Source organism: Notolepis coatsorum, assembly GCF_963971535.1.
Source record: "Notolepis coatsorum genome assembly, chromosome: 19".
Classification (NCBI taxonomy): domain Eukaryota; kingdom Metazoa; phylum Chordata; class Actinopteri; order Aulopiformes; family Paralepididae; genus Notolepis; species Notolepis coatsorum.
This window is the reverse complement of record NC_140183.1, coordinates 39,950,143-39,963,487: the sequence shown is the minus strand read 5'-3', so window position 1 is coordinate 39,963,487 and position 13,345 is coordinate 39,950,143. Positions and strand designations below refer to the sequence as shown.

The 13,345-nt window shown below is 40.1% G+C and overlaps 1 protein-coding gene across 1 annotated transcript; it reads left to right on the top strand.

Annotated features, from left to right (window-relative positions):
• The first annotated feature begins 220 nt into the window (after nucleotides 1-220).
• On the top strand, nucleotides 221-9,407 carry LOC311246805 (uncharacterized protein). The gene is made up of 4 exons (XM_084337057.1): nucleotides 221-770; nucleotides 6,375-6,662; nucleotides 7,113-7,215; nucleotides 7,959-9,407. The coding sequence occupies exons 1-4, from the start codon at nucleotides 386-388 to the stop codon at nucleotides 8,113-8,115; spliced, it is 933 nt and encodes a 310-aa protein (XP_084193183.1). The 5' UTR covers nucleotides 221-385; the 3' UTR covers nucleotides 8,116-9,407.
• Nucleotides 9,408-13,345: the final 3,938 nt, after the last annotated feature.

Below are 13,345 nucleotides of genomic sequence, written 5' to 3'. Positions count from 1 at the left end.
CTAAGAAATGTGGGGGCATTGTCACTAGCCTATTTGTAACCAGTAGTGGGCAGTAATGCAACATTTTTAGATGCCAATCGCCGTAAAATAACACAGAAGAAGAAGACAAAAAAAAGAAAAGAAGAAGAAGAAAAAGGTAGCGTATTTATTTATTATAGGCTACCTTTCTTTAGTTCTATAATTTTGCGAGCGCATGCCCCAATGTGCTGACTTCTGTTTATTCAGTGTTATTTTCTTCGCGCAAATTGTCAGAACGGGGAAAGCGGGTCGGGAAAGTTTAAGTGGCCTATATTTCAGCACAATCAGTTAGTTGTGCATCCAGTCTGGAGACTTGTTGTTTGTGAAGAGGGAGTACAGTGCGGTGTGTGAATGTCTTGCCTGCCATATGGTATCGGTTAACAGCATAACAATAATGAATGTTCACGCGAATGGAACCAGCGTCTCTGATGGAACCATGCAACCACATTTACACAACGAGGACGATGTCATCGAAAATGCCATTCGAACAGCTATAAACACTGTAATGGACGTCATTTGTGCGGTCAACAGAGGGAAAATACTTGAATATCAGAGAATGGTGGAAGACAGGGATATGGAGATCAGAAGACTCGAATACAAGTTAGAAAAAAGTGAAGATAAATTGAAAATGATAAGAGACTGTGGGCTGTCCACAAATGAATGTAGTTGCGCCAAGTCTGGCACTTGTGCATTTTGTAAGGGCAGTGACAATGAAATGACAACTGGACCAGAGTGTGGAATTAAGTTATCTGGTAAGTACATTTAAATATTTCCCCTATGATGAGCATAACTAGAACAATAAGCATAATTTCAACCAAAGCATGATGCTACTAATACAAATACAATTATTGAGAAGGAAAAACATTTACTAAAAACCTGTTCCTTTTAGGGGTGTAACGATGCGACCTCGATTACGATTCTTCAGGCAACGATTCAATGCATCATGAAATCTCTTCATTTGACCACGATTCAATTTAATTTTCTATCAGTTAATTCCCCCCAACAAATGTGGCTGGGGGAACTGATTCACTCAGCATGAAAACAATACAAAAAATAAAAGTATTTTTTTTTATTTCGATTAATTTAGATTATAATCGATTCTACCATTTTCAAATCGATGCAGTTGAATCGTCACATTAGGATCGATGCATCGTTACACCCCTAGTTCCTTTACAGGGTTTTATAAAGTATCTACTAGGGCTGCACGATTTTGGGAAATAATCTAATTACGATTTTTATGACAGATATTGTGATTGCGATTACATTTGCGATTATAATTATTATTATTTTTAAGCAGCCCCACAGGGGTTTATTGTAAAATGTGGCTTGCATCTGGCCTACACGTGGGTCTGTTCGGGACACAGAGCCTGAAAATGTTTCTTTTTACCTGGGAATCAATTTATTTTTCAATTTTGTCCACTTTTTCTATTTTTCACCTTTTTTCTGTACTTTACTCTCCCTCTCTGAAGTCTAAACTTCACAACACACAATCTAAAACCCCTTACCTCCCTCTCACAAACCGTTCCTACAACAATAACAACAACTTGCAAAGGAGATCTTGTATCTCAATGGGACTTCCTGGTTAAAAAATAAAAAAATATATTTTTTAATAATTGCGATTTATTTTGCGAATTGCTAATTGCATCATTTAAAATCCCGATTTAGATTTAAAATCGATTAATCGTTCAGCCCTAGTATCTACAGACATATACATTTCAAACTCATCGAGTATTACATTTCTTTGGACATGTTTTGTCCCGGATCTCAAAAATTGGTTATGGGAGATGCTCCTGTACCATCACTGGTATGGGATATTGGTCAGATACTGGTCTGATATCAGACAAATAATGTATCAGAGAATTCCCCCAAAACTAAAATCCAATACCAAGAACCACGATTAACATACCAGAAATCAATGCAACGTGACTTGCTGCATTTTTTACACAATGACACTCTTGTAATTTACACAATTACTCTCTAATGGAGATAAATGGATTAGCCTATTTTAATTTAATTTCAAACCTTTATTTAAACTTGAAAGGCAACTGAGTTTCCCTCATTTACAGTCACACCGAGTGTACAAATAAGCATAAAAACATATACAATCACAACAATAAGACAACAAGACGAGAGTAGATAAAAGCAAGGATAACAAATCAATTAAAACATGTACAACTTGATTGACAAAGGTTGGAGATCAAAGTCTTAAACTCTGCAACAGAGGGGAGAATCTCATGCTTTAAGAGTTCATTCCATAGGGCGGCTGGGTGGCGCAGCGGACAAGGCGCTCGTCACCAACGCAAGAGACACTGGTATCGAATCCAGCTGTCAGCGTTGCTTCCGGCTTGGCCGGCCGTCATACTGGCTCGATTGGCAGAGCCAGAGGGAGGGAAGCCGGTGGGTGGGTCTGGGTCGTTGTGGACAGCGACTCCTACAGTTCGGTCGGGGCCCCCTGCACAGCGAGGGAAGGACCTAAGAGAGGTAGTGTGACCTTCCACACGTTACACTCTCGCAGTAGAGTCCGCGCTGCCAGGTGAAAAGAAGCGGTGGGCTGGCTGGACATGTGTCGGAGGAAGCATGTGATAGTAAACAGTGGAGGTAAACGGTACTCTACCCCCCCCCCCCCCCCCCCCCCTCACAGTGAGCTGTGGTGTTCCACAAGGAAGCATACTAGGACCGCTACTGTTCCTAATTTATGCAAATTACATGTCGTCAGCTTGTGACTGCAACTTGTTCCTGTTTGCGGACTACTCAGCCCTGCTGGTCTCTGACAAGAACAAGTTGCAGGTTGAAAAAACCCTCAGCTCGGAACTAGGCAAAATCTGCATAGGCTCGCTGATAACAAACTATCATTACACATGGGCAAAACAGAGTCCATTCTCTTCAGTTCAAATAACAAACTCAGCAAGGCCGACGGCTTCTCAGTTACAGTGGGTGACAATATTGTCACAAGGAAAGATGAAATTACCTACCTGGGTTCCATCCTAGAGGCAAATCTTTCCTGTGACAAAATGGCATCCAATGTAATACAAAAAAGTCAACCAACGAACTAGATTCTTGTACCGGATCTCCTCTCTGGTAAACAAGAATACCCCAAGACTACAACTATGCTTGCACCTCATGGTACCAAAGCACCTCAAAGGCGCTAAAAACAAGATTACAAACATCACAAAACAAACTGGTCAGACTTCTACTTGACCTTACCCCTAGAACCCACCTCACCCCTGCCCACTTTGACAACCTAGGATGGCTTAGAGTAGATGACAGAGTACAGCAACTTGCAATGGGCCTGGTCTACAAGATACATAAATGTATAGATGTAGCAGTACTGTCTATCTGTATGTCGTGTGTGTCATATATGTTATGATGAATTGAAAATGGGGGACCCTGATGTAAACAAGACGAAAGTCTTTCTCTGATCTGCATCCCCTTAACAATTGTATGTATTGAGCTGTACTGTACTGTACCCATTCTGCAATCTGTTAATAAACTTTTCAATCAATCAATCAATCACACTATACGACCAAGGTACCCATGTACATGTCAAAATACTTCCCAAAGGTCAGTGAATACCACGACCACAACACCAGAGGAAGCTCAACAAATCATGTTAAACCCAGATTCGGCTCAAACAAGGGACTAAACACGTTTCGCAATTATGCCACATCAATGTGGAACGCCCTACCCAAAGCTGTAAAGGAATGTGAATCCATACCCACATTCAAAACCGCTCTTAAAGAGCACCTACGGGAGGCTGCCATTCGAAACTGGCCACCATAAATGTCCAAACCCCCCCACCCCCTCCTAATAGACAGTCTCCTCCCCACCACATGTATATATTCTCTCCCCGCCGTATGTATATTTCTTTCTCACCCACCCACCCCCTCCAAATGTACAGTCTCCTCCCCACCGTATGCATATCTCTCCCACCCATGCACCCACCCCCTCCTATTGTACAGTCCCCTCCCCATCATATGTATATATACTCTGTCAGGATCTACAGTACTGTATATTTGAATATCGTAGTATATGTCACAAATGTAACAGTACTAAATACCTGTATGTCATGTATGTCCCTATGCCATAAATGTCATGTATGTTGTGTATGTCATAAATGTCACTATGAATTGAAAATGGGGGACCCTGATGTAAACAAGACAAACGTCTTTCTCTGGTCTGCATCCCCTTAACAATTGTGTATATTGAGCTGTACTGTATTTGTTTGTACCCATTCTGCAATCTGTTAAATAAAGTTTTCATTAATTCATTCCGCCCTCCCAGACCGACGGTAAGGGGTAGAGTGCGCAACGACCAGGAAGGGGATTGGGAATTGGCATAACGACTAACATTGGGAGGGGAGAAAAATCGGAAAAAGAAGGAGGAAAAAGATAATTTTTTTTAATATTTCATTCCATGAGTAGATGTATCATAGGGAAATGCAGATTTACGCTGTTCTGAGCAAACTTTATGGTACCTTAGGGACCAGCCAGAACGGGCATAGGTTCCAAAATTCCATTCCAATAATGATGTAGTATAAGGAGGTAGCTTACCGGGCCTTAAAATGAACAAATACCAGTGTTTGTTGCACCTCTCCATCAGAGGACCAACCAACCTTCTCATAAAGGTCACAGTGATAAGTGTCATATAGTCACCAGTGCTGAATCTGAGGGCAGAGTGATAGACGGAGTCCAGGGATTTAAGAGTTGAGGCCGCAGCATTACATCACCATAGTCCAAGACTGATAAGAAAACGGCTTTGACAACTCTCTAAATAGACTAGTAAAGGAAAACTGGTTCTGTTTCTGTATAGAACTTTGAGGCAAGGTTGTCCACATGGAATTTAAATGTAAATTTCTCATCAAGCCACACACCAAGATATTTATATTCAGTGACTCTCTCAATGCTAGAACCACTTAGATATGTGAACCTCTATAATAAATATTTGTGGCTCTAGAAAATGGCATCATTTTAGTTTTACTAGCATTAAGAACCAATTTCAGTTTAATAAGAGTATCCTGGAGGGCAATAAAGGAAAGTTGTAAATTCTCAATGGCCAACTGTACAGAGTCAGCAATACAATACACAGCAGTATCATCTGCATACAGATGGGCTTGACAACCATTCAGTGAAGACACAATAGCGTTCATATAAATAGTGAAGAGGACAGGACCTAGAATTGAACCCTGTGTGGCAAACCTTTAGTTAGTGATACAACTAACTTTACTTTCCCGACTTTACACACTGACATCTCCCTGACACATCATCTTGGAACCAATCTCATGCATTTCTATCCAAACCAATAGTAGCTAATCTTTTTAAGAATAAATCTTGACTGACTGTTCATTCATTCATTTTATTTTGTTTCGTACATGGGGGTACAGTTCATCTTTGCACAATATCACCAACATCTTTGGCCGAAAAGGAGCAGGATGAAGAAAACTTATGTTTCCTGCCCCCTTCCAAACTTCATATTTATTTTAACATAATGGTCAGCTCAAGTGCACCTTACAGCTTCATACCATATAATAATAATTAGTGCTGTCAGGCGATTAAATTTTTTTATCTAATTAATTACAGGATTTGTAATTAATTAATCTAATTAATCGCATTTTAATCACATAACCATTTTTGCCTGATATTCTATATTCTATAATTATATTTCAAATTGCATGCGTCCGGATGGCAGAATTCAGTACTGTATCTACAAAACCTTCTGTTTAATCATCTTCCATTTATTAATTTGCTTAGATTTTTCAGGTCTGGTAAATTTTAGCATGGTGTTATTCACAGTCAAAGATAAAAAATTATTAAATTTATATTCTCATTTGGTTCATTACAATTTACTCAAGCCTAGTAACACACAGTATTTATGACACTGGGAATACATTCCCTGAGATCCCTAGAATCAGATACCAAGAACATGTAAATGGTCCATTAAAAAAAAGTCTAAGTGTGTATTCTACGTTCTTATGGAATGAATGAAATTAAAAAAATTTAAATTTAAAAAATATATATATATTTTTTGTAATAAATTTTTTGTTAATTTTCATAAAGTGATTATTTGCTGTGTAATTAATTAATCTAATTAATGTGATAAACTGACAGCCCTAATAATAATATTATAATAATAATCATTACCATAATTATGATAACAATAATAATGATATGACCATGAATAATAATAACAATAATAACGGTAATAATAATAATAACAATAATAATATTGCTAGATACCAATAAAAAAACAAAAGCAAAGTTACCTCTGTCCAAATCTCTGTCCAATGACCCCAAACTGATGGTCTAAGTCTATACTGTGCATCCTTAGGAACAAGTATTTAGGTTTTCCTTGTTTTATAGGTGTTGGTGCAAAAAATCCCCTAGCCGTTTCCTTCAAGTGCTCCGACCCAGATCCTCCTGCGTATGCCAACCAGCAGATATGTACAAACGCTGATTCTTTTGAGGCTCCAGGACTTGCAGAGGGAGCTGGAGGAGGCCAGTCCTCCTTTGCTTGCACTGTGCTTAAAGAGGAGCCTGCTGACATGGAGACGGTCATTAAATGGGAGGTGTGCGAGCACAGTTTAGGAGGCCATCAAGAGGCTCAGGACGTCTCTGTGTGTTTGCACAGAGAGAACGCTGACAATAGAAGTAAGTTCTGAGATCTTCTTGCATTTATAATTCACACAAAAAAGGTTTGATTGTGAAATTGTTCAAGTAATAAAGTTTGGATCCAAGGCAGCTCTACAAGTTTTAAAATGCCTTTATTTAATGGCTCACATTGTTTAGAGAATTTTAAAATAAACCGACATGTTTCGGCCTACACATAGGGCCTTCATCAGGGTGTCACCCTGTGTAGGCCGAAACATGTCTGTTTATTTTAAAATTCTCTAAACAATGTGAGCCATTAAATAAAGGCATTTTAAAACTTGTAGAGCTGCCTTGGATCTCAACTTTTTTATAACGAATCCTACCCCGGATTTAATCCAATGAGCACCTACCGAAACAAAACCAAGAACGCTGAAGCCCTCTCCATATCCTCTTTTTTAATAAAGTTTGGAGTCTGTTTCAATTAGGCTAATTGTTTTCTAATATTTACAGGGAGGTTTAAATTAAGTGGCGCACAGCGGGCAGTGAGGTACAGAGAGAGAATCCGTGCTGATCCCGAAAGACAGCGCGTCTACAAGGAGAAGGAGCGCCTCAGGTTTGACTTTTGACCATCACCACAGTCTACTGCCAGTTTTAAGTTCGACTTGCCCACTGTCATTGCCACGATTAGGACTGAGGATTACAACACTCAATTTGGGTTCAAAACAGGGGTTCAGAACAGGGCAAGACACTGCAGTGCTTATAGTGAGGGAATACTGTGATTACTGTGTAATCACTGTGTAATTCGCTGAAAAAAGAATGTGTACACTTGCTCGTTTTTTTTTTATTTTTATTTTTTAATATATAATCCTAGCTCAAACCCTATCCCATTATTCAAATGGCATGAGGGCCATTGATCGCTGCTTTGTTAGCAGGAAAGAAGGGAAATAATATTCAAAACCTCTAGATATGTGCATGCGTGTGTGTGTGTGGGAAGATATTTACCATTAATTATAAAGAAAAGTATAACTAGAAGAATCGGTAGAGGCCTAACAATCTCCTTACTTTGCCGTTATTTTCACATGCAACATGTTGCTGGGTAGATAGCAGAAACAAGAGTTGCCAACGTTTCTTCCTTGGAGTCTTACATGCAGCACAGTAAATTTAATAGCAATCCGGCCATTACCTTTCCAGATATCTCATTCACTATCTTAAAAATAGACCCCAGACAAACAAATGGTACCAATTGCATAATCTCCTTGGTGGAGGTATAAATATTCAGCTAACAAACGGTAATAACATCTTCACTAATATGTGTGTTATCTGCTGTTTGTTCACAATATCTCCTCTCCATTTCAGGAAACTGCAAACACGCCTGCGTATATCTGAGTTGCCAAAGGAGACCCAGTGGCTGAAGAGGGCTGCGTGGAGAGCGGCAACAAGACGAAGTCGTGCACGGAAAAAAGGCCTTTCCTTTTCCCACACAACCCTGACCTCTGACCCCACACAACCCTGATCTCTGACCTCACACAACCCTGACCTCTGCTCCAGAACACAACCCTGACTCTCCTCAAGGCTCCGGACAGCACAGAGGCTGGCCCAGTAGAGGACGGTTGCATAAACTAATGAGGCTTGTCAGTTTGACAGCCATTTTGGGGCCTTGGCTAAGTGTTGGAGTTGAATTTAAGATGGCGTATGGTAAGAGGAGAAACATGTTCTTTTGAACTTTGGTGAACGGCCCCTTTTTAACGTGGTTTTAAAGGGATAGTTTGAATTTTTTTTTTTACATAAAGTGGTATTAAATACTTACCAGTAGTGTAATCGATGCATAGCCATTAGCTGACTGTGGGCCTGTGGTTGAAGTTAAAGCATCGGAATATTTAAAAGGACTCTTGTATTCTGTTGTGGATGGTTAAAACTTTAGTTTGCATGTTGTGGTGTGGCTTAAAACTCTTTTGTTACCAGACCTTGTGTGCTGCCCGTTTGAAACTACCTGGCTCGCTTGGAACACAGTTAGAACTTAAACCACGGGATTCGGTAAGTCAGCTAATGGCTATGCATCGCTATGCATTACACTAACTTTAAAGTATTTCATACCACTTTATGTAAAAGAAATTCCTCATTTTAAAGGAGCAATAGGCGGCCATTGATTTTGGGCAGACCTTAGAAATATTTTCAAATCCTTAAACCGAATTCAACAACACCTCTCCCAATCAGAACGCATCAGGATGCCTCCAAAGCCACGCCCGCTAGGTAGCTAGCAGGCAGCTATGTGTCACACGTGCAACTGTTATGCACATAACAAGCATGCATGTCACAAGAGGGTTTAATAGACAGCTCACTCGTTCCAATCATTTGAGTTGGTTGTTCGTTTGATTGGATGCCGTTGTTTTAGTTCCTGCCCCTTACCGGAACGACAGATTATTTTATTTTCTGTGTTGAACATCTTGGTTTTTTTGTACTATCCATTACTGTCGAGATATAATAAGAAATCTAAAATGTTGCCAAAAATCGGCAGCCGCCTATTGATCCTTTTTAAGGTCATGATCAAGTTTCAAGAACATTCTGTTATAGGCTACTCTATATAGTTCAGTTACAGTTCACTTATGTTCATGAATGGACCTCTGTCTTAGGGCAGTGCTGGCCATCAAAATAGCAATTCACCGCTGTTCTCTTACTCATTCAATGTCGAGGCTGCCCCCCAAACAGTCAAATTTACAATACCCAGAGAGCCACTCTGTTCTCTCTGGAATCAGGACGGTATAGACTAAACCACGTGCAAACAAATGCAGACTAACTGAAATGAGGATCTAGGCGCGATTGAGGACTACCAGATACCGTGCTCATTGAGGACCACCAGATACTGTGCTCATTGAGGACCACCAGATACCGTGCTCATTGAGGACCACCAGATACCGTGCTCATTGAGGACCACCAGATACCAGATACCGTGCTCATTGAGGACCACCAGATACCGTGCTCATTGAGGACCACCAGATACTGTGCTCATTGAGGACCACCAGATACCGTGCTCATTGAGGACTACCAGATACTGTGCTCATTGAGGACCACCAGATACCAGATACTGTGCTCATTGAGGACCACCAGATACCAGATACTGTGCTCATTGAGGACCACCAGATACCAGATACTGTGCTCATTGAGGACCACCAGATACCAGATACCGTGCTCATTGAGGACCACCAGATACCGTGCTCATTGAGGACCACCAGATACCAGATACTGTGCTCATTGAGGACCACCAGATACCAGATACCGTGCTCATTGAGGACCACCAGATACCGTGCTCATTGAGGACCACCAGATAACGTGCTCATTGAGGACCACCAGATACCAGATACTGTGCTCATTGAGGACCACCAGATACCGTGCTCATTGAGGACCACCAGATACCGTGCTCATTGAGGACCACCAGATACCGTGCTCATTGAGGACCACCAGATACCGTGCTCATTGAGGACCACCAGATACCAGATACTGTGCTCATTGAGGACCACCAGATACCGTGCTCATTGAGGACCACCAGATACCAGATACCGTGCTCATTGAGGACCACCAGATACCGTGCTCATTGAGGACCACCAGATACCAGATACTGTGCTCATTCAACGAAGGTACGTGGCTGAGCCTACAGTCTGCACTCCACATGAACAAAACACCTCCCTCTGTCCCACCTGTAGTATTAAAATATGTATCACCTCTCACCTGTGGAGGTGTGTGGTCAGCAATTAAAGTCTACTGAACAGTTTTCACTTGAACTGCAACAAAAAGCACACAGGGGTGAGGAAATGAGGTGTCAAAATGATTGTACGGTGGGTAAGTTGTGCACGATGATACAATGGACATTTGATATTCGATTGGTTCTTGACCAGGATGTTATGTTGGCAGATTCAGGGCTGTACAGTGCGACGAGGACATCGCAAATTGCGCCAGAATTTTGCCTGTGTGAGTAGAGAAAAATATTTGCGCGCACCTTTGCAAGTACTGATTTCAACCCTCTCATTCGCATTTCACTCCTTTTTTTCCGAGGAATTTAAACGTTGCAAATCTTGTTGGCCGTTTTCTATATCTCTTCTCCCTCGGTCTCTCTCCGTCTGCCCGATCAGGAGCGGGGCTTAGTTACACACTAAAACGCTCACACTCACACAGGGTACTTGAGAGGTCTGTGCTGAAGCAGAGCGGAGAAAACTAAACGTTCGAAAAGGCTATCGTTAGATAGCGCGACCCGTGTAATGTTAAGTAACTTGTGTTCCGTGGGGAAAGACTCATCACAGCATACAACTTGGTTTAATCCAAATATCCATTCAGAAACTTTGTATTATGAAATAATTCTGGGATGTCTGTCTGACTATTTCCCTGCCTTGTTTGATGCGAGTTCAGCTGACACTACGCAAAGCGTGTGCTCACACACACACACACACACTGCTCCGGTCATGCGTCCACTCAACTCATGGAAAATACAGCATCAGGCTATTGTTCTAAAAGTATCTCTACTAATAAAATGTATTTGAGTATTGAACCGTTTTTAACAGCTGAGTATTGGGTGGGACATTCTGATTTAAGAACTTTCTAAATAAAATAGAAAGTCCCAAAATAGTTAATTTATCTGACTGCTTGTATTAATTGATCAAAAAGTAGCCATGTGCAGTAATATAGTTATATAAAAGAATAATAAGGCAATGTCGATTCTGTTCTTAATAAAAAATTAAAAAAATCTTGCAAAATAATAAGAAAATAACCGATAAGAGTATCGATAAAGTACCGAACCGCTAAGCAGTATCGATAAGAGTACTAGTATCGATAAAATCCTAACGATACCCATCCCGAACACTGTTAATACACTGTTATCAATGAAAGAAGAAATGTTTGCAGCTGTGGTAATACTTCAGTTGGTTCATTATAAAAGATACAAACCTGAAAACAAAAGCACTTAAATGTTAAATAAAAGGACCACAGTAATGAGGCAGGAGGAACATATTTTTTTGCACTATAATGGTAACATTTCTATTTAAAAAAAAAAGTGCCCCTAAAAATATTCTGTGCCCCTAGTGAAAGAGCTTAGCGTACAGCCCTGAGATTCATTGGCAAGTTGATAGATGTTCATTGTTTTGATTTATAGATGGAATTTATAAATGATGTTATGACTCTTGAACTGATCAGTGTAGCCAGTTTCACACCTCTACTGTATCTGGTTCAGTTTCACACCTCTACTGTATCTGGTTCAGTTTCACATCTCTACTGTATATGGTTCAGTTTCACATCTATAATAATGATAATAATAATAATAAATTGAATTTGTATTGCACTTTTTGTAAAAATGTAATAATTTTTAGTAAAAAAAATTAAATACAGGATAAAAATAGAACATAGTTAAAAACATAGTATAAACAGAAAATTCAAAACAACGGCACAAGAAAAATAAAATAATATCAAAAAAAAAAACTAAAAAAGCTAACAGTCAAAGGCCTTTTTTTTAACAGAGGCCTGCTTTAAAAGACTCCAGGCTCTGTGGTGCCCTCAGCTGGATGGGGAGGCTGTTCCACAGGCATGGTGGGTGGTGCAGCCGTGCAGAAGGCTCGGATCACCCATGGTGCAGAGCCGGGTATTGGGGACCCGAAGGAGCAGGCTACCTCCAGATCCGAGGGTACGGGTGGAGGATTGTGGAGTGATGATTTCCTGAAGGTAGAGGGGTGCGTGTCCGTTTATGCAGTTATGGGTGAGCATCAGGATTTTGTAATTGATCCGGGATGAGATGGGGAGCCAATGTAGTGAGTGGAGGATGGGGGTTATGTGATCGTGTTTACGGACTCTCATCAGGATCCTGGCAGCGCTGTTTTGGATGTATTGCAGCTTTTGGATGCTCTTGCCAGGAATCCTGATGAAGAGTCTGTTACAGTAGTCCAGTCTCTACTGTATATGGTTCAGTTTCACATCTCTACTGTATCTGGTTCGGTTTCACATCTCTACTGTATCTGGTTCAGTTTCACATCTCTACTGTATATGGTTCAGTTTCACATCTACTGTATATGGTTCAGTTTCACATCTCTACTGTATATGGTTCAGTTTCACATCTCTACTGTATATGGTTCAGTTTCACATCTCTTTTTTTTATACCACAACCCCATTTTATTTAGGAATTTTCTTGGCGACCCCACACTTAATGTATTGCATCATTTCAATGTGGAATTAAGAAATATCTAAATAAAAGCACACGTTGTTAAACTTGATCATGCATATTTATTAGAAAATGTTATTACAGCACTTTGTTATCAATACACGTTTATAAAACGAGGCATATTTAGCCAAAATATGTTGCCAGAACATTTTTTTTTTTTTTTTTTTAAACTTGCCAATGCGCTGTCACCTACCCACGACCCCACTTTGGGTCGCAACCCGTAGTTTGAGAACAGCTGATTTCGAATAATCTTGAAAAATAATTGAACTATTATCTAGTACTAAATCTGAATAGTCTTAAAGATATCATGGATGAGTCTTATATGATCAATTATACAGTATACCAGACAAAAAGGCATTTTGGGATTAATCAATAATGTAATTAGCTAGATATAATGCAATTATTTTATAATCAATGTTTATTGTATATTGGTAAGCTATGTTGCTAGATTCAAACGTTGGACCTTGGTTTGTGCTTAAGGTTCCCCACGCATCTCCTGAAATTTAAAGATCAATACTTTACCAACCTATGCACAGTTCAAAATCATCAC